The following is a 21673-nucleotide window of genomic DNA, read 5'->3' on the forward strand; positions in this document are numbered from 1 at the left end:
AGAGTCATTTTTACATCTTATGATAGCAGAAAATGACAAAAAAACAATCTGGCTTGTTGCTATCTTTTGTATGCATTATCAGTTCCTGCTCAGCAGACAATTAAAAGGCTTTCTGACTTTAAGCTATAAGCCAACAGTAAACAATCACTGAATTACATGAACTTGAAGTGGATGGCGGAGCCCTCTAATTCCTCTTCTGCAGAAGCAGGTTTTCCAAGCATCCATGTGGGTTGCCACCAGGCAAGACTGTGCATGCTCTGAAGTGGAGAGCTGGTCCACTCCATTCCATATCATCATGCATTTCTTGAAGCAGGTTTCTCAAGCATTAACATGCACTGGCTCCAGGCAACAACTCCCTGACTAAATTCTCAGGACAGAGCCTTCATTGGCCAGTCCCCTTGTTTAACATACGTACTGAAGTTTTATATTACCTGTTAATTGATTTAATTAAGATACAGGTGGGTTTTCATTAAAACTATATTCAACTGCTTCTTATTTGTGAAATTCTTATAAGAAATGAACTCCCAACTTTTTATGATTTAGAAAAGATCTTAACAAGTAACACATTCAAATCATTTCACAAATGAAGAAACTGAAATCCAGGAAGGTTGTGAAGAAGTTATAGAAAACTGTGATACACTCTCCCACATTAGTACACTCAATAATGATTTCCCTCTCTTATCCCCATATCCCAATCCAGGAATTAGAAAGAACGCAATAGACAATAAAGAAGTGCAGCTCAGGGAAGGTTTGGAGTTTATTTGCTGCAGTTTCTTGGCTCTAGTTTACATGGCAAAACAAAACAAAACAAAACAAAAAAACAAAAACAAAAAAATCAGAATAATTAAAATAAATCCTGTTATCAGTAATTACTTATTTCTTTAGATCTTCCCCACCAAAAAATCCCTTTTTCCAAATACAAAATAATCTAAAGGAGAAAAACTATACATAGATTATTTACATCTCTGATAAATAAACTAATACTGATCCACTTGCCTCCCTTTCCTCACCCTCTTCACCCCCCAGCTTACTTGCTAGAATCAGTGTACTGATTTGACTCACAAAGGGAGGAAATGAAACACGTCAAAGTACTGGACCTAGTTGAGGTAATTCTGGTATTAACAACAGACCTCAAGTCTTGCTGAATCTTGTTTTCCTTCAATGGTTGTTCTGCTCTTAAATAAAAGGTTCTGGTTGTGCTTTTTTTTTTTTTTCAGATACCTTCCAAACAGGGTCCAGCCACAAAAACACTTAATGCCATTCCACTAAATCACTTACAAGACTTCAGGTAGAACTCAGTAATTCATTTCCATGGCAAGGTGGGACCCTACTATTGATCCCCAGGCTCTCTTGTTCTCCCCAATACCTTTTCAGAATGATTTTCAGAGATGGAGAGCCCTGAAGGCTCTATCACTTGTTGGGAATCTGAATGGCTTACAGAATTACTTCTTCTTGTGCCCTAAAAGGTAGCTCAACACACATATCGGAAGAAATGCATTGGTAAATTATTCTCACGGTTTTTTGGATTGCCAGGTTGGATTCTATGGAAATACTGTTAGTCCCTGGAAGTCGCATTTTATGGGCTCAAACTGTTAGCTACTTACTTCAAGAAGCCACTTCTAAAGTTTAATCCTTTGGTAGGATCAAGCAAATTACATCCTAAGGTGAAGATGCATTTAAGGAAGTACTTATGGACTACTTAATTGAAGGAGGAAAACAAATGAAACCTCAAGGAGACTAAGTAAGAAGGATATGCTCCTTCCTCTAAAACGAGGACTAGAGCTTGAGGATATTAGCTGAAAATATTAGAAAAGAAAAAAAATTGAGGCAACTGAGTCAATCATTCTCAAATACCCATGGGGGCTGCCTTCCTCATCATTTTGGCTTATTTGGTATTTTGCTCAATGAAAAATGCTGATTTTTTTTTTCCTTTAAGGTCAGGAGAAGCATTAATTCTGAAAATGAAAAAAAAAAAGTACTCAAAAGCTCCAACGATTCTCTTTTCTTCAGTGTCCCAGTGCAGTGAAAATGAGAAAACACTACCAACAACAGAATTCTATTTTGCTTTGCAACTCATGGCATGAATGGCCACATCAACCACAGGGCCCACAAAGTAGTGACTTTGTTCAAGTCCCTAGTAGGCAAGTAAAATAAAATCTGAGGACCCCATTAAGTTTCACTGCTTCCTTTCCCACTCTTCACCTCTCAACCCTCAACCCCACCTTTCTCCCAAACCCAGTGGCTTACACAAACTACAGAAGATATTCTCCAACTCACTAAGCCAGAACAATGCAAAGCAAATTGGAGAGGTAATATAGGCGTTACCCTCATTACTTCTCAATGCCTGGTGGTAGATATCTGTGTTCCCTATGTTGCTCCATCCCCCAGGGAGGAACACAATTTATCTGGGAGTCTTCAAGACTGGAAAGAGAATAATGCATCTGGGCAAACTTCTTTAAAGCCAAAAATATATCTTTATGGTGTGTGGCTTATCTCTTCCATCTCAACCTTTCACTTTAACATATAATATATTTATAAATGTACCTATGATGCAGGAATTGAAGGCTTCTTCACAGGAAAAATAACCAAGAGGTAAATGGTTGGCTCCAAGCTCTGCTATCAGACCTGCTGAGTGGAGAGACTTGCAGGGAAGCTGATTTGCTCTCTGTTCTTTTTCAAAGAAAAAAATTATGAATCCATGCCTTAAAAGGGCTCAGGTTCCCTCTTCTCCCCAACTGATAACTGCCCACCCTGTCCCCTCCCCCCACTTGCTTAAAAAAAATTTTGCAAAAGCTGAAGCTGGTCCTTAAGAATTCAGGGCAATGCTAAGTGGCAGAAGATGCTCCTGCTTCACAGCCCTTTCTCTTCCCATGTGTAGAATTACAGAAGGAGATAATCAAGAATTCTTCACACTATAAGATTCTGATCTTCATTAGCTGGTACAGCCTCTTAATGTCTCTTGGTAGAAGAAACTTTCTTCTTCCTTGTTGCTAACATCTCATAGAAAGGATCCCTGCTGATGGCTGCTCTGAAACATATAAATGGAGAAAGAGATGTGACTTAAGAAAAATAGTAGAGAAAATACCAGTTGGAAATTATAAGCAAATAAATTCCATCTTGATATCATTTAATACATATTCTGGTATCCATATTATATATCCAATTAGTCTACCATAATAATTAACTCAGACAGTTATCTTATCTTGATATGCAGCTGTGAAAGTGCTGAATACTTCTAAAGTTGTGATCACTTCTTAAACTAATTATGACAGCAAAAACACTAGAGAGATATTCTTACAATTTTACCCTCTAGTGTTACTCTAATTCAGTTAAACATTTAATCCATAAGTTTTGGTGGAGATCTTTGGCTCTTCCGTAGTATAAATTACATATCATTTGAATTTTTTACTAATTTGAAACTAATATGAATAGGCTCTTTCTGTGTTTGGTCTGTTGGGCAATAAGCCCAGCATTGAAATCACTAGGTCAAAGTGAAAGTTTGTCATTTTTTGGCACAATTTCAGTTTCTCCAGAACAGCTAGACCAATACATAGTTCCACCAGCTTGTATTCTTGCAGCCCCCATTATTAGTGTTTCTTTTTATCAGCTCTGCTATTTGCTGATATGCGATAAAACTTCAGAGCTTTTCAAATTTTAATGACATTTATAATGACAGAACAATTTTTCAAGTGATTATTGATCTTTTGCATTTATTTTCTTAAAATTATATCCCTTCAACTATGGCTCTTGGTCATATATGTTTGTCCTAATTCCCCATATATATTGAATATCAAACATTTTCTAGCAATTTGTATTGCAAATGTTTCCCAATTAATAGTTTCTCTCTTTGAGATGGAAAGAATAAGCCAGGAATTCCACCTTTTCTCTATTACAGGCAACAAACGCATTCAGAGAACCTCCTCCCAAAATGTTATGCATCTATGTTGAGGATTATAGTATAGGGAGAAACTGAGAAAGAAGATGTGAGAATTCAGATGAAGCCCAAGCTGGAAGCCACAATGATAATAGTAGAAAGAGAAGTAAGGCAATCTCTAGAATTCACTGACATAAGAGGTCTTATATTTTAATCCTACAGAGCTTTATTTTCAATTCTTCATATCCCTCCCCTATCTAATTCCAAATTGGAGCATTTGTCCCACCTACAGAAGCCACAACCAGTGACATGAGGCTGCAACATCTCCAATTTCAGTGCTTAGTAGGTAGCAGGTAAGAGAACCGGAGAAAATCAGAGAAGGAAAAATCTATGGTCTCATTGCAGTGAGAGTCTATGTGACCCTTTTCTCTTATATTGGGTCCTTGAATATCCCCAAATAAAAAATCCCAGTTAAACACAATGATTAGGCTTTGTAGTACTATGCTTCAAGTATATTATGACATAAATAGATTTTTTGTGGACTGACAAGAAAAATAATCATTATTAAAAATATCATTTCTATAGCTGGTTGGTTATTGTCCTTTGTTCTTGAAGAGGACCAAAATGATATCACTAATTTAGAGCCAAGTTACAATGTGACCCACTGTGGATAATCAGACCAATATGAGCTCGGACACAAATAGTCCATATGAACATTTGGGGTGGCTCCTCTAATTTTGTGCATCTCATGTTTCCTTTGGAGTAATTCATTTCTGCTTTGCTCACTGAGCACAGGACCTTCTCTGATGAGAGAATACTATGCTGGGTGGTCCTGTGCTAGTCTCTCCCATGTCATACAATTGATTCTAAAGTTCTTAAGCGATACCTTGAGAATGACATGGTATTGCTTTTTCTCACATCTGTAAAAAAGAATCTCAAGTTCTAAACAACATACACCATAAATATCTGCAAATATAAAAATCTGCAACTTCAATCCCACATTTATATCTTTATAGGACTAAAAGGTCACATGTTCCTTTTTAATAAAAAAAGGAAAGAACTATCAGCTACATTATAGATTAAAGAGATTTTTGTAGGATAGAGCATAACCATTACATTGTTTCTTTGAGGATATGATGTGTGGGGAGAAAGGAACTTAGTGTTACTGAGAAGACTGCAAATACCACTGCTACCAAAGCAGCCTGTCATTCAGGACAAAAAGGAACATGCAGTACCTTGGGGGTCCACTTCTCATTTTTTGAGGTCTGAAGAAAGTTAAGTTTAACATCTTCCTGCTCTGTAATTTTTGGTTGGGTATTGGTTATTCACTCAAATATGAAAAACCTCTACACATTTCTATCATCACATTATTTTATCTTGAGTCTCATGAAGACATCTCATGTGAAGTGGAAATTTAGAAAGTACTAGCTTACATAAATGGATTATTCATATCATATAATTAATAATTGTCAGAGTTGGAATTCAAAGAAATTTCTTGGGTTAAGATCCAATATATTAGTGCTCAAAAACTGAAGCTAAAACTATTGGGGGAGTGGTAGAAAAGCTCAAATAACCCACAGGTAGCACTGCTATCCTGTTTTGTTTTGTTTTGTTTTAATTTTTCTTTTCCTTTTTTTTTTTTTTTTTTTTTGGTTTAAGGCAATTGGGGTTAAGTGACTTGTCTAGGATCATTTAGCTAGGAAGTGTGTCTGAGACCAGATTTGTACTCAGGTCCTCCAGACTTCAGGCCTAGTGTTCTATCCACTGCGCCACCTAGCTTCCCGCTACTACTATTCTTAACAGTGATGATGATAGATGTAAGTTTCTTTTCTAAGTTACTTTGATAGTAAAACTCAAACACAAGATGAAAAGAATCAAATATGCTTTTTTAGTTTCAGGTGAAACTTTGCAGAAAATACAATTAACTCTGATGATCTGAAGCTCAAAATCTGTCAGGCCTGACAGAACTAAGGCCTTTTATGACTAGCTTGAGCAGCCTATGTATCTGTGTATTATTCTCACAAGGTTGTTGTCAGGATTAAAAGAAATTGTGTATCTTTGTTAAGAATAAAATAAAATGTAAATGTCAAATGTTATTATTATGCAGCATGAAGACAACAGAAAAATTCTGTAACCATTCATTCTGCATGACTGGCAGAAAAGATGACTGGAAATTCTGAAGATAAGCTACACTATTTAGATCTATTTTGCTTTGGCTCTAAAAGCTAAAAAAGGAAATACCAAAGCACTCTGGAAAGTAACCTAGAATTCAAAGTTAATTCATAAAAGAAAGTTAAGATTTAGAGAGAAAGATACTAGATTGTACCTTTAATTTATTATTTTGAAAGTTGCATGGAAAATGTATAGGTTTTTAAAAATGTGTTCAGGTAGAATTAAGGAATGGAAAAATGTATTATAGTTATTTTTGTAGGTTAGGAACCTATAGATGAAAAAGGAAAGAATCTCATATTAATATTTTATCCTTTTTTTTTCCATTTTTAGAAAAGAGAAAAAAATTTGAAACCTACTTTTAACCCACACATTCACCCTCCAAAACTTTTTGATACACATGTATTTGTACATATATATTCCTTTCCTTCTTATTTCATCTCCCTTAGCCATCTTTCAATTTTTTCTAAGCCAGAGGTTCTCAAAGTGTGGCAGAGGGTGCTTTGGGAATCATCAAAACTCCTTCAGGAGGTCCATGAGGTCAAAGCTATTTTCATAATGATAATAAGATATTTTAATTTCTAATATGGCAAATATCAATGGTTTATAAACCCATAAAAGCAAACGCTCTTGGGGTCCTCAATAATTTCTTACACTTAATGGTATTTAATTTTTCCCAATTACATATAAAGATAGTTTTCAACATTTATTTTTATAAGATTTTGAGTTCCAAATTTTTCTCCCTTCTTTCCTCCCTCTCCTCCACAAGAAAGCAAGCAATTTGATATAGGTTACACATGTACAATCATGTTAAATATATTTTGACATGAGTCATATGGTCCTCAATTATTTTTAAGAGTCCTGATTTTTCTTGTGCAGTAGACGAATTTGAAAATATGTTTAGAAGAATTGCACATTTTAAACCTATATTGGATTGCTTGCTGTCTATGGGAGCAGGGTGGGAGGATAGAGGGAGAAAAATTTGGAATACAAAGTTTTACAAAGGTGAATGCTGAAAACTATCTTTGTGATGTATTTGGAAAAATAAAAAGCTATATTAAAAAAAAGGTATGAGACCAGTAAGTTTGGAAAATGATGCTGTAAACTCATTTTTTTAAGTATTGTACACATGTGAGTGTGTTTCCCTCTATCCCCCACACACATACACTCTGTAAAAAGGATTTCTTCTATTAGGATGGACTTCTCGCCTACCCCAGCAAACAAGTAAGCAAACAATAAAGTAAATATTACCTAAGGAGGGAAACATCTGGTAAAATCATACTGATTTAAAACAACAAAGTAGGACCATTTGGTATCTAAATAAATAGAAAAAAGCTCAGTATAAAAAAGAAATGACTCTGAAGAATTCAAGGATATGGGTTCAATACTTGCCCCTATATGACCCTGGGGCAAGGCACTTAATTTTCTGGGACATCAGTTTTGTGATGTGTAAAATGTTGGAGTTGAACTAGTTGGTCTGTGAGGTCCCTTCAAAATCTAAATCTATGGTCCTGAATTCAGTGGACAGACATCTAAAAGTGATAGACTGGATATGAAATGTAAGCCTACAATAAGCAGTTGTCAAGAGGTTGTAAGAATGAGCAGCATTATTACTTATAGAGTTTATGATAATATAAGCAACCTTTCAAAGAAATCTTAAAGAACACAGAGAAGGAGAGAATGCTAATTAATGTATTATAATGTGAATTCAGAAAATGCAACTTCTAGGTTCTTGTCACAATACTAGGAACTTTTTTTTGACAAGGCAACTGGGTTAAGTAACTTGCCCAGGGTCATACAACTAGGACAGATTTGAACTGCTCTTATGTAAATAACAGAAAAATTGTTATAGTAGAAGTCATAATTAAATAAGAATCTCACCTAACTTACAAGAGAATAAGCATTTATACAGTATTTACTATAGACTAGATACTGTGCTAAGCATTTTTATGAATATCTCATTTAATACTCAAAACAACTCCGCAATGTAGGGACTATTATCCCTATTTTATTTATGGTTGAGGAAACAAAGACAAGCAGAGGTTAACACAGGGTCTGAGGCTGGATTTGAACTTAAGTCTTACTGACTACAGCCCTCTATTATCCATAGTTCTACGCACTATCCAGCTATTTCTAATGAAAAAGAGTAATAACAGGGGCATGTTTCCTAAAAGAATATTCCATATATAAAAACCAAACTTAAAAAGATTTCTATACATTTAATTTGTATACAAACATTATCAGGAACATTTAAAATGTAACTATGATAGAATTTAATAACACCATTACCCCTAAAAACTCATTCTCTTTGTTTACTCAATATAGATCTGTGATTTCATAGGGGATTTGGAATTTTAGTTAAGGAAATTTTATCTGCCAATGCAGATCAGCATCTTCTCTGTAATTGTAGTCTTAGAGATTTGTCCAAGATCCTGAAAAGTTAAGCGATTTGCTTAGTCATAAAGTTAATATGTGCCAAAGATGGGACTCCAATAGGGTCTTCTTCTTGTCAGGGACAGCCCTCTACTGACTACATGAAACTGCTTCCCTGTATCACATAAAATATCTAATTTCCCATCAGTATACTACTGTGAATTAGAAAAGATAGTGTCAGTAAAAAAGACAAGAAATAGAAGGAACAGGCACTATCAGAAATGAAAGAAGAAAGAACACTTGTGAGATCTAAATGGAAAATTCTTGTAAAAGTGAAAATTTAAAGTTAGATGCAGCTTGAACTGATCAGAATTAGAGAAAAATACAAAAAAAATTCAGGAAGGAAAATAAAGTTGCCTCGACTAGAGAATAATAATTCATGAACAACCAACTGAAAGGTAAGATTTTAGAAATATGGAAAAATAATAGCTAACATTTATATAATGTACTTTAAGATTTGCAAAGTCCTTAAAATATATTCTCATTTTACTATCACAATCTTGTGAGGTAGGTGTTATAATAACAATATCTCATTTTATAGATAAGGATACTAAAGCTGATTAATAAGTAAAGTGATTAGCCTAAGATCACATAGCTTGGAATTAATCAAGTTTAGGTCTTTATAGCTTGGAATTAATCAAACTTAGGTCTTTCCAGACTCCAAGTCCAATGCTCTATCTACTCAACTAGTCACCTTACAATTTTTCAAAAATCACCTACAAAGGCTTGTGAATTTGTGCAAGACCAGGCAGTGCAAAACAATTGTCAATCTGCATTATTATAGGAAGTTTCTTCACTGTAAGGTCCCTAGATTAATGAAATCAATGGCAAAGGGAGGGGAACAAAGGAGGAGTTGGAATACAGAAAAATGTTGAAATCTATATATGCTTAAGTTAGAAAAATATAGGATAATTTACCTCTCAGACCTGTGGAGGAGGAAGGAATTTGTGACTAAAGAATAACTAGAGATCATTATTGATCACAAAATAGAAAATTTTGATTATATCAAGTTAAAAAGCTTTTGTACAAACCAAACTAATGCAGACAAGATTAGAAGGGAAGCAATAAACTGGGAAAACATTTTTACAGTTAAAGGTTCTGATAAAGGCCTCATTTCTAAAATATATAGAGAACTGACCCTAATTTATAAGAAATCAAGCCATTGTCCAATTTTTAAATGGTCAAAGGATATGAACAGACAATTTTCAGATGAAGAAACTGAAACTATTTCTAGTCATATGAAAATATGTTCCAAATCATTATTGATCAGAGAAATGCAAATTAAGACAACTCTGAGATACCACTACACACCTGTCAGATTGGCTAAGATGACAGGAACAAATAATGATGAATGTTGGAGGGGATGTGGGAAAACTGGGACACTGATGCATTGTTCATGGAGTTGTGAATGGATTCAACCATTCTGGAGATCAATTTAGAACTAAGTATAATTTTTGAGTACAAAAAGTTATCAAACTGTGCATACCCTTTGATCCGGCAGTGTTACTACTGGGCTTATATCCCAAAGAGATATTACAAGAATAAAAGGACCCATATGTGAAAAAATGTTTATGGCAGCCCTTTTTGTAGTGGTTAGAAACTAGAAATTGAATGGATGCTCATCAATTGGAGAATGTGTGTGTGTCGTATTTAACATATACTTTAACATATTTAACACGTATGGGTCTGCCTGCCATCTCGGGGAAGGGGTGGGAGGAACGAGGAGAAAAGATGAAAAAGAGGGTTTTGCAAGGGTCTTGTAAATTAAAAAGCTATAATAATTTTTTAAAAAGGAAAAAAAAAAAAGAAAAAATATGAGATAAAATGAGATAACAAACAAACAAACAAACAAAAAAAGGAAGATAGTAGGGAAACTGAGTAAGGTATAAGATCCTTCAACCCAGAGGAAACCTGCTAACAATGTCTGGTTTGGCTCCCCATCTCCCTTTGGTGCTCTCACCTTTTCTGAGAAGTCAGGGAGGGTGTGACTACTTAAAGCAAGGGATATTTACAGTAAAGAGATGCATTTACATATCAATAGCAAAGTATTCATAGTTAGCACTTGCTCAATGTGATGTTATGATATAATAGTTCTCTAGTTGGCACATACTTAGTACTGTAATGATATAATCATACCATTTAAGGGCTGTAAGGACTGGAAATAAGGACTTCATCTTTGACCATCCTCCTGAGTCTCCCGCCTCCTTCACTCTTCCACTAAGACCAAGGCTAGTCTGGACAGTATATTTTGGCACCCCAATTTAGGAGTTCCAGAAAGCACACTACATTTTGGCACCTAAACAGGGACATCCAGAAGGATACTACATGAATGAAAAATAGACTCAAGATAAATTTAGGATAATCTTGATGAAGAATGCACATGACAGGAACAAAACAACACAACTATGCTATTTGTAACTCTGTTTTGACAAATACCTTGTTATTGCTAGTGTTAGGATTACAAGGTGATAACTCAGGTTGTCTAAACAATTCTCTAGCTCAGAGTTCACATCTTTGGTTCAGGCCTTTGAAAGAAGTTTGTACCTTTGGACTTCTGGGGGAGGGAGTTTACATGTTCAAAGGAGTTTGCACCTTTAAGAGGAGCAAGTTCATTGGTTGAAGTATTTGAGTTCTCATGGGCCCATTCTCTAGGAGGATAAAAGAAGACAACATTGGGGACAAGAAGTCTGGATTGGGGAAGGACAAGAGATGGAGGAGATTCAGAGCCAGGATTCAGGAAGAAGAGGATTCAAGATTCTACTTTCGCTCTGGCTGGACGCTCCAGAAGCTTCCCAAGAAACCTACTCACAGAGGAAAAGATTTTATAGAAAAGAGATTTCCTAGAGAAGGATTATAACTTAGAGATGACAGGACTATGACAATTTGGCACCCAATGTGGGGCAAGGACTTATTCTGAGCCCTTCAGAGGAGCTAGGCCGGACTTTCACATTTTGGCGCCCGACACCCTACCTCCACTGAAGTCCTCCGGTGACCAGGAGATTAGGTGAGTATTCTAATAGACAAATAAGGAACTTACCTTGTTAAGGGCTAACTCAGCAATCTCTTATAGCTGAAATGGGGCAGATGTTAGCTAAAGACATTCCCTTGACCTCAGCCGACTCAGCCCCAGCCCCAGCTCCAGCCTCAGCTCCAGCCCCACACAGGAGTGATGCTATAGAGAGTATACTTTAGATAATTGAGGAGCAGAGTTTACTTGTAACCTGGGTACAGATTGATAAACTCTTGGGCACATTAAAACGCATGTCCCCTTGGTTCTTAGAGAAAGAAAAACTAAATGTAGATAACTGGAAGCTAGTGGGACTTCAATTGAAAGAATTTCACACAAAAAATGGGCCTTGTTCAATTTCCGCAGAGGTATTTTATATCTACAACATAGTTCAATTAGCCTTAAATTATAGAGCAAGTTGTAGGAGAAGGAAAAGTTTTAAAAATGAACAGAGGAGGAAATGTGAAGAAAAAAAGACAGATCAAGATCTTGCCCAAGGGCAAGGGGATTTAAATAAGGAATTAGGGTGTGATGACTCTGATTCTCTTGAAGAAGCTTCAACCCTGCCTAGAGAGCAGATTATTGACAGGCCCACATCAATTCCACCTTCAGGGGTGGAGCAAGAAGGAGGAGGGGAAGAGGCAGTGTGACACAAACAGAATGGCCTGTGAAAAGATTAGAAAAAGCACTGGTTAAAGCTAAGAGAAAAGGACAGGATATAAGTGATTTTACACATGCATATCCTGTGATTGAAGAAATTGACTCTGTAGGTCAAAAAAGGAGAAGATATACACCTCTAGATTTGAATAAAATTAAAGATTTGAAAAAAGGTTGTACCTACATCAGCTTATGTTAAAATGTTACTAAATGGTTTGTCTTATGAAGTTCTAACCCCGAATGATTGGAAATCCATAGCAAGGACATGTTTAGAATCTGGACAAAATCTGTTGTGGCTTGCGGAGTTTCATGAATTATGTAAGATCCAAGTCAGATGCAATTTGGAAACAGGAGTTAATACACAATTCACTTTTGAGCAATTAGCTAGTGAAGGTCAGTATGAAGAGAATTCAGAACAGATTAATTATACCATGACAGTGTATGAGCAAATTTCTAAGGCTGCAATAAAAGCTTGGGGTTCCCTCCCCGGACAGAAAGATTGGGGGGAGGCTTTCACTAAAATAGAGCAAGGTCCCAATGAACCTTTTGCGGATTTTGTGGGACGTTTGCAAACTGCTGTCAAAAGAATTATTGGAGAAAATGCAGCTATAGAAATAATGGCCAGACATTTGGCCAATGAAAATGCCAATGAGATTTACAAAAGAATTATATGGGGATTAGACAAAGATGCTCCTTTAGAAGAGATCATAAGAGGGGCAGGTAGGTGGCACAGTGGATAGAGCACTAGCCTTGAATTCAGAAGCACCCAAGTTCAAAAATGGTCTCAGACACTTAATACTTCCTAGCTGTGTGACCCTGGGCAAGTCACTTAACTCCAGCTTCGGGGGACAGGGGGGAGAAGAGGAGATCATAAGACGCTGTGCTACAGTTGGAACAAATACTTTTTACACCCAGAATATGATGAACATGGAAAGACAGGATCCTTCTTGGCAAAGGACTTCTAGAGAAATTCGTTGATGTTTCCAATGTGGAAAAGTTGGGCATCTAAGAGCTCAATGTAGATATGGAGATAGAGGAAGACAGAAGACAGGGTGAGAGAAGACCTAAAACTCCATGTCCAAAATGTCCCAAGGGTTTGCACTGGGCCTCTGAATGTAGATTGACCCAGGGAAATGAGAGGTGGAGCCCAGCTCCAAGATATCAATCAAAACATAGGTGGGGCATGATGGCAGCTGAGGTTACACCCAAAGAGCCTTTAGAAGATCAGGACTCTGAAGTGATCTATTAGCCGAAAAGTATCACATGGAAGAAAGGTATGATAAATCAGCCAAAAAGCAATCAGATTGCAGAAATGGATTACACTTGGGGAGAATACAGGCCTTTTAAACCAACAGGGCTGTGTCCAGTGAAAATAGCTCCAATGTAATTGCCAGATGATGAGAAGAGATTTAGAAAGTGGCAAATAGGAAGAAATTAGATAGGTTAACTGCCTGGGAGAGAGGGTTTGCTTGTATTTTAACAGACAGAAGGAAACAAATGGAGAAGGAAACAGATGGGTGGCAACAAGCACCTGGAGAGAGACAGAAAAAGAAAAAGAAAAAAAAAAACACCTCAAAACAAAGGAGATCTAAGAAACATCTGACACTGAAAGAGCATGGCTATTAAAAAGACTGTTAAAGAACTTTAAAACCAGCAGGAATCATTGGATTTCTTAACACTAATGGACAATGGACTTATGGACATTTATAAATTCTCAATTTATAATTATTTGATCCTGTTATTTGTTATATCACTTCTAGCATGTGTTATGTTACTATGTGTTTATGTAATTTATGTAATTATGTGTAATACCTCCCATATTGATGGATTTATGTTTCAAGGTCATGACCACCCTATGTTCTAAATCAATAGAAAGGGGAAGAATACTTCCTCCTCATCTCCTCAAGCTCTTGTCCTTCCCCAATCCAGACTCTCTCCTTCCAGACTGCCGTCTAAACTCAATTTCTCAGTTTAGACTGCTCTCCTTGCCTGACTGTCCTCCTCTTTTATCCTAGCAGAGATTGGGCTAGTGAAAACTCCCAGGCACTTGTGGGAGCTCCTACAGCCAATGAATTTGCTTCTTTAAAGGTGCAAACTCCTTTAAACATATAAACTCCCCCCCCCAAAAGTCCAAAGGTGCAAACTCCTTTCAAAGGCCTGAACCAAAGGTGTGAACTCTGAGCTAGAGAATTGTTTAGATAACATGATTTATCACCTTGTAATCCTAACATGCTAGTTACTGTTATTTACAACCATGTTGTGATAGATAACTTGTTATTGCTAGTTAAGATCAAACTGAAATGTTCAAAGTATGATCTATACAATAACCCTGGAATGTACATAGTGCCACCTGGAGGTAGCTGGTGTTAATGCAACACAGAAAAAAGAAATGCTGGAGGGAATGTGGGAAAAGTGAGACACTAATACATTGTTGGTGGAGTTGTGAACTGATCCAACCATTCTGGAGAGCAATTTGGAACTATGCCCAAAGGGCTACCAAACCGTGCACACCCTTTGATCCAGCAGTGTTACTATTGGGCTTATATCCCAAAGAGATATTAAAGGAGGTAAACAGACCCACAATGTTTGTGGTAGCCCTTTTTGTAATGGCAAGAAAATGGAAATTGAGTGGATGTCCATCACTTGGAGAATGATTGAATAAGTTATGGTATGTGAATGTTATGCAATATTATTGTTCTGTAAGAAATGACCAGCAGGATGATTTCAGAGAGGCCTGGAGAGACCTACAAGTGAAATGAGCAGAACCAGGAAATCATTGTACATAGCAACATCAATATTATATGATGATAAATTCTGATGAATGTGACTCTTATCAACAATGAAGTGATTTAAGGCAATTCCAATAGACCCTAGATATGGATGGGTCTTTCTACATCCAGAGAGAAAACTATGGAAATTAAGTGTGGATCAAAGCACAGCATTTTTATATTTTTGTTTTTGTTTTGCTATTTGTTTGCTTATTTTTTTCTTTCTTGTACTTTATTTTCCTTTTGATCTGATTTTTTTTTTACACAGCATGAGGAATATAGAAATATATTTAGAAGAATTGCATATGTTTTACTTATATTGAATTGCTTGCTTTCTAGGGGAGGGGAAAGAAGAGGAGGGAGGAAAAATTTGGAACATAAGGTTTTGTAAAAGTGATTGTTGAAAACTATCTTTGCATGTATTTGGGAAAATAAAAATAACTTTCCCATTCTTGGGTTCCTTTTATTTCAAAATTGGGCAGATCATTAAACTTGAATATTATAAAACAGAGTAAATGAACCATCAGTTTTAAATAATAAATTTCTTAATAGAACCCATATTATTCTTTTATATGCTTCTTAGCTTTTTAGTGTGCAAATAAAGTAAATTTGAAATGAGATAATGAAAGAATCTTGGCATTTAAAATTATAAGCTGCCTCAATATAGTGGGAGGCAGTATATAGTATAGTGGATACAGAGATAGTCCTATGCTTAGAAGACTTGAGTTCAAATCTTGCTTCTTGATAAACAAAACCTGGTGACCTTAGCAAATCACTTATTCTCTCAGTGCTCCCAGAAAATATTCTAAGACTAATTCGTAGAGCAGTTTTCTGATTGGCATTGACAAAATTTTATCACCAGAAGTTTCCTAAACCAATGAAATCACAGATCTAGTTTTCTATCATGCCCCCTCCCATTAAAAAAAAAAAAAAAAAAAAAAAAGTAGAATAATGAAACTCAAAGACTATTCAACCCAACACCTTTATTTTACAGATGAAGAATTTGAAGACATGAGGTTAAAGGACATGGACAAAGTCTAAAATCCAAATTTCCTGACCCAAGTCCAACAATCTTTCTATACTACACTACCTTTCCTTATAAAGGCACTCAGAAAAAGCATGACATGTAATACAAATTTAAAACATTATTTACTAGTTAGCTATACTGAGCCATCTCCAATGAGTACTATATCTTTTACCAGGCACAAAGTTTTCAGTCAGCAGTAACAAATAAACTATTTCAATTGCTAATTTGAAGTCATTATTAATTTTTATCTGAATTAGCTTACTTCTATGATTCCAACAACTACTACTGCATGTAACACATGATAAAAGTTTATAAAGGGTTTTCTTTACAAACCTTTGAAACAGAGAATAAAAGTCTTATTCCTCATTTTGCAATGAGGAAAATGGGCTTAAAACAGATTAAGTAACTTGCCTATTTACAGCAAGTAAAATCTAGCTGAACAAGTCTTTCCTCTGAATTCTTTCCCATATGTTTTTGAAATATTATAAGGAACAGAAGTTTAAAATTTTCCCAGACCAATAATCTGAGAATCTTCTATAACTATATTCATTTCCCTAAGGACTTTTTAGTGGGGGTTAGGGAAAGAAAGGGCTCTGAAACTTTGAGTTAAGCAGTCTGAAAGCCTAAGAGGCAAAAACAAAGTAAGATTCCCCTAAGTCTACCCTCTGTTCATCTAGTGCAACTTACTTGATGCATTTGATCCATTCTTCTTTTTCTTCAGGAGTTGGAGCTGAAATCCGATAAACTGTATGGTTTCCCTCCACCACTCGACCATCAGCCTCAGTCTTACAAGCTTTGATTACTTGATCCTTATTGTCAGGGATATAAAGCTCAAAGCAGTTCTGAGAAGAAAGAAGAGAATGAATGGATGACTGGAGGAAGATGTTGATTAAACAAATCAGTATTATATTTCCCAAAAGAACTGCCTTTATTGAACACGTAAAATGAAGCGCAACTTCTATGAGAAAAAGAATACCCTGCTAAGGAGAATTATGGACATTCAGGAATATTTCAACTATATTATTCCTTTTTACCTTAAACTAAACACACATGGATCTTTATAAGATTGAACTATGGAAAAAGTTGCTCCATTTTAGAGAGTAGGATTTGTTGGTTGTTGATTTGGATCAATGATTACTCTGTGTGGTGAATTCCAGAGTGAAACTGGAATGAATTCAGATGAAGTCCCTGATCTTTGAATTGGGATCTTAAGGGTGCCTTAGGCATTTAGGGTTAAGTTAAATTAACTTATCCAAAGTCATACAGCCAATATGTATCAGAGACATTTGCATTCAGGTTTTCTTGACTCCAATACCAGCACTGTGTATTGTGCTGTCTCACTCTGTGTTTTTTCATCTGTCTCATTCTGCCCTTTTGTGCTGATGATCTATGCTGATTAAATAATAAGTTTTTTCTTTCAGTCAAATCTGCACAAATGGCACCAACAGAATTATCAACTTAGTGTGGTAGAAACATGCTGGATTTAAATGAAGATCTACATTTGTGTCCTGGATCTACTACTTACTACCTATGTAGCCATGAATAAGTTATTTTATTTCTGAGTCTCAGTTTCTTCATCTGTAAAATTAAAGAGCTGGATAAACATGCTATTTAAGGTCCCTTCCAGCTCTAAATCTATATTCCTATGAAATAGTCTAACAAAAGAGCAATGTAATTCTAAATAAAACAATAAATTATAGCTCAACAGTAAGTATCTCTGTTATCACACACTTAAAAACAAAGAAATCTCAAAACTTCTGACATGGCAATAAATATTTCCAAAACAGATCAATAAGTATTTCCAAAACAGATAGAAAATCCTGGAATTAAAAAAGTAAAACGTTGATCTGGATAGAATATAACACTTCAAAGACATAGCTACAGAGTATTTAAGAAGGTTAAATAAAATGGACCATGTGTAAATTAGAAGACTTCTATTTAATATTTTTATTAAATATATACAAATTTATTTATGTTCCTCAAAAATCTTACCCCAGTACCCCAAAGAGGGGGAAAAAAATCACACAAATACTTACTGGCTTTTTGGAGTCCTCTACCTCTCGGATACTTAGGTTCTCTAAAGGAATAATTCCACGGGGTTCCTTATCCTACAAAAAAAGGTTGATGAAAAAAAAAATTCACCATCAAGTGTAGCTTGTTATGTACTACCAATCCCTTCAACTGCCTTAGTGAGTTATATCTTTTCTCATCTACTCATCATTCTAAAGTAACTCTAGGAGCTAAAGTTCTTAAGAACAAAACAAAATAAAAAATAAGAAAGGAATATTCATCTGCACAGAAGATCTAAATCATATGATTTTATGCCTGAATCATAAAACCAAAAACTCCACAGAAACAAATACTAATCACTCAGGTGATACTGATTCAGTGGTGACATTTGGCAGTACTTGAGGTGTTTAAATAATTAAATAATGAAAACTATCTGGAAAAAAATACTCTAAATTTATATATTTGTAAAAGGCTCATAAACTAAATGTAAACTGCCACAAATACCTGATTTATGGCTTATATGACCCTTTAAAAATTATGTCTATAATGTTTGTTTCTTAGAACTTTGTAATAGCATATGTCATCCTTTCTCAATGGGAAATGTAAATGAATTGATATTTACACTCCACTCTACATCTTGGTTTCAGTTCCAAATGATCTTCCCAAAACATGGAATCTGATGTTATCCATCCAATATAACTTCAGGAGCAACTACCTATTCATTTACCTGCATGATGAATTATAAAATTTTCTGTTGGCCCTTTAAAACCATTTATACATCTTTCTTACCTTCCCAGTTTTCTTACACTTTTCTCCCCTCTATATATGATGATCCAACAACTCTTGTCTCCTTGTTATTCCTTGAACAGTACACTCCCATCTCATACCATCTCACATCCATTTCACTGGCTGTCCCACTATCTCCCGCCTCATGTGCATTGCCTGTCTTCTCTTCTAGCATTCCAACCTCTATAAAGAATTCTTTCAGATTCCCCTTAATGTTTGTGCCTTCCCTCGAAGATTATCCTATATATGCCTTTTTATGAATACATTTGATTTTATATTTTGATTCCCCTATTGGATTATGAAAATCCTGAGGGTAGGTAGTTTTTGTATTCTTTGTACCCCTGGCTCTGAGAGCATAATCTCTCTTCTTTAAAGGGTATGAAAAAATTAACTGATAATTTGAGAGACCAATCTAAAGTCATTTCCCTGGTACTGGCCAAATAATTTAGAGTCAGCTATTATAATACTATGTTAACTATGTGGTTTTAATTCCTTCTTGATTTCTTTTATTTTCACCTTTGAAAGCAGGAAAGGTCACTCTTTGTTTCTTCAATTAGTATCCATCTTGGCCCAAATGGCCCATTGCATCTTAGTATCATAAGGTGATCCTCCATGTCTCCCCTTTGAGCCAGTCTTGAGCAAACATACAAATATTCCACTTTCACCTACTTATTTCTCTCAATCAATTAATGGTCTCAAAGATCCCAAAATGGATATTGAGTGGTAATTGGCTATTATTAGTCATGTTATTGAAATATATGCAGATGAATTGATCAAATTTCTCTTCTGGAGATGAAATGTAGTCCTAACCTTACTGGAAGGTAAAAGGCTTAATGACTTCTTTCAAGGCTTACAAATATTTACTTTCAAAAAAAAAAAAAAAAAATTGGTGAGTTTTTTTGCTCCTCACTAATAACCACTTAGGAACCCTAGAATAGAGGAAGTATTTCTAATATATATCAGAGATGAAACTTTTCCTATACATAGAGGGAAAGGTGTGAAACCATTTTTGAGAAAGCTGCTACAACCATCATCCCACTTTAAACAGATTTCTCCAGAGCCAAGGATGGTAAATTATAACCTACAAGATAAAATCTGGCCTTATTAAAAATGTAACAGCCATTACTAGCTGTCAAGCCATATAATAACAGACTATGGGTGAGATCCGGCCTATGGGCCATAGTCTGCTGACTCCTATTCTAGGCAATTTTAAAGAAAAACCTCTAATAAGCTGTTTTTTGCAGAAGTAACTCGTATATAGAATTTCTCTTTACCCCTTTTCTGCTGCAGACATTGGGCTACCATATAATCATTCACTTGGAGAGGCCTTTGCCACCAAATATAGGAACTAAAATAGGTAGGAGACAATAATCAGAATTTATCATCTTAAAATGCCTTGAATTTATGCCCTACAAGATGTTTTCATCCTTTACTGAATGGTCTTAATTTAATGCTACTAATGTCACATTTAAAAAATGTAAATTAAGCGGCAAACTGCAGAAACTACTATGGCATGTTTTTACAATCTAGAGCTATCAAAATTGGGACAAGAATTATTTTATTATTGTTAACAAATGAACACATTATAACCTCTTCATCTGTGGAATTCCTGCTCTGACGTCCACTGCCCTTTATATTAAAAATATCACGTAGCTCATTATATCAGGCCAAGCCAACTCCAACAATACTTCTCTTTACTCCCTGGCTAACTTTTTGTTAGATACCATATTCTCTATGCTTCTCCTACCCCTCCCTTTCCAGTTGTACAACCATAAGCACATCAATATTTCCATTGTTATAGGAAATGATATAATAATCTAAATAATCTATTCCCTTCTTTGGTTCTACTCACCATTTCTGTAACTGAAATTAAAATATTCCTCTTTTTATGCTGTCTTGATTTATTAGATTAACAGTTCATTGAGGTCAAGAACTGAAAATACCTTTTGTATTTATATTCCCAGACATGTAACATAGTGTTTAGCACATGTTAAGTGTTTAATAGTGTTTTTGCATGAATTCCAAGAATTGTTCAGATTTAAATCATAACAACAGAAAAGAGACGGTCTTTTTCCACCAGAATTAAATATTTAAAGAGCAGCATTAATAGCTCAGAATTATATATGCTGGCCTAGCCAAAAAAAAAAAAAAAAAAAAAAAAAAAAGGATAATATATAACTAGCACAACTGTGCTCTGACAACTTTGTGTAATTGTAGAAGAATCTACCAATATCCTAAAACAACTATACCAAAATGATAGGGCTTATTAATGAGAAGGATGGTAATCTTGTCTGAACTATTTCCTACCAAAAGAGTGAAGTAGAGCTGTGAAGTAGATGAAAGTCTTTTTTTTTTTTTTTAAATCTCTGTTCATCTATTCCTCAAAAAATAATCTATTTACTATGGAGGGTGCATATGTACTGATGATAATGATCTTAATTTTATTGAATTTATTCTATATAGCTATCCTTGAGGAGGCTAGACTCATACATGAGAATGAATCTGTATATCTGTGAAATTCTTCTAATTTAAAAGTTTTAACTAAAATGTTGTAAAATCACTCAGAAATTTTTATGCATATTACATTTTTTGAAAGAAGCTATTAATGAAGTCAAATAAAATTCAATGTTGGACCAAAGACTCAGAATAAACCTGAAGAAAACTGAACTTATTTCCCAAACTATAGAAGAGAAATTAATACATAATCTATGATTCTCATCAGATGTAAATAATTAAAAGTTTGATGATGAAATTCTACTACTTAAGCTGCCTACTAACAGAAGATGTAACATATTGGGGCAAATCTGATTCCCCACTCTTCAATTTACTAAGTATTTAACTTAAGGCAAGTTCATCTGGGGCAAAAAGGTATTAGGGTTTTTTATTCTGTCATATTTTTCTGGGAGACCCATGATCCTTAGGATGTCTCTATATATTCGCTA

At 35.2% G+C, this 21673-nt stretch overlaps 1 protein-coding gene across 4 annotated transcripts in view; it reads right to left on the reverse strand.

Moving 5' to 3' along the window:
• Nucleotides 1-739: 739 nt before the first annotated feature.
• CYTH1 (cytohesin 1) overlaps nt 740-21673 on the reverse strand; it is a 183990-nt gene continuing 163056 nt past the window's right edge. For all 4 annotated transcript variants that reach the window (XM_074260277.1, XM_074260279.1, XM_074260278.1 and 1 more), the window contains 3 exons: nt 17972-18043; nt 16623-16777; nt 740-3028 (listed from right to left, as the gene is read on the reverse strand). In XM_074260277.1, coding sequence (XP_074116378.1) covers nt 2950-3028; nt 16623-16777; nt 17972-18043 — 306 coding nt within the window. In that variant the 3' untranslated portion in view covers nt 740-2949. The remainder of the gene's footprint in view (nt 3029-16622; nt 16778-17971; nt 18044-21673) is intronic.

The sequence above is a fragment of the Sminthopsis crassicaudata genome, chromosome 4 (genome assembly GCF_048593235.1).
Source record: "Sminthopsis crassicaudata isolate SCR6 chromosome 4, ASM4859323v1, whole genome shotgun sequence".
In the NCBI taxonomy this organism is placed as follows: Eukaryota; Metazoa; Chordata; class Mammalia; order Dasyuromorphia; family Dasyuridae; genus Sminthopsis; species Sminthopsis crassicaudata.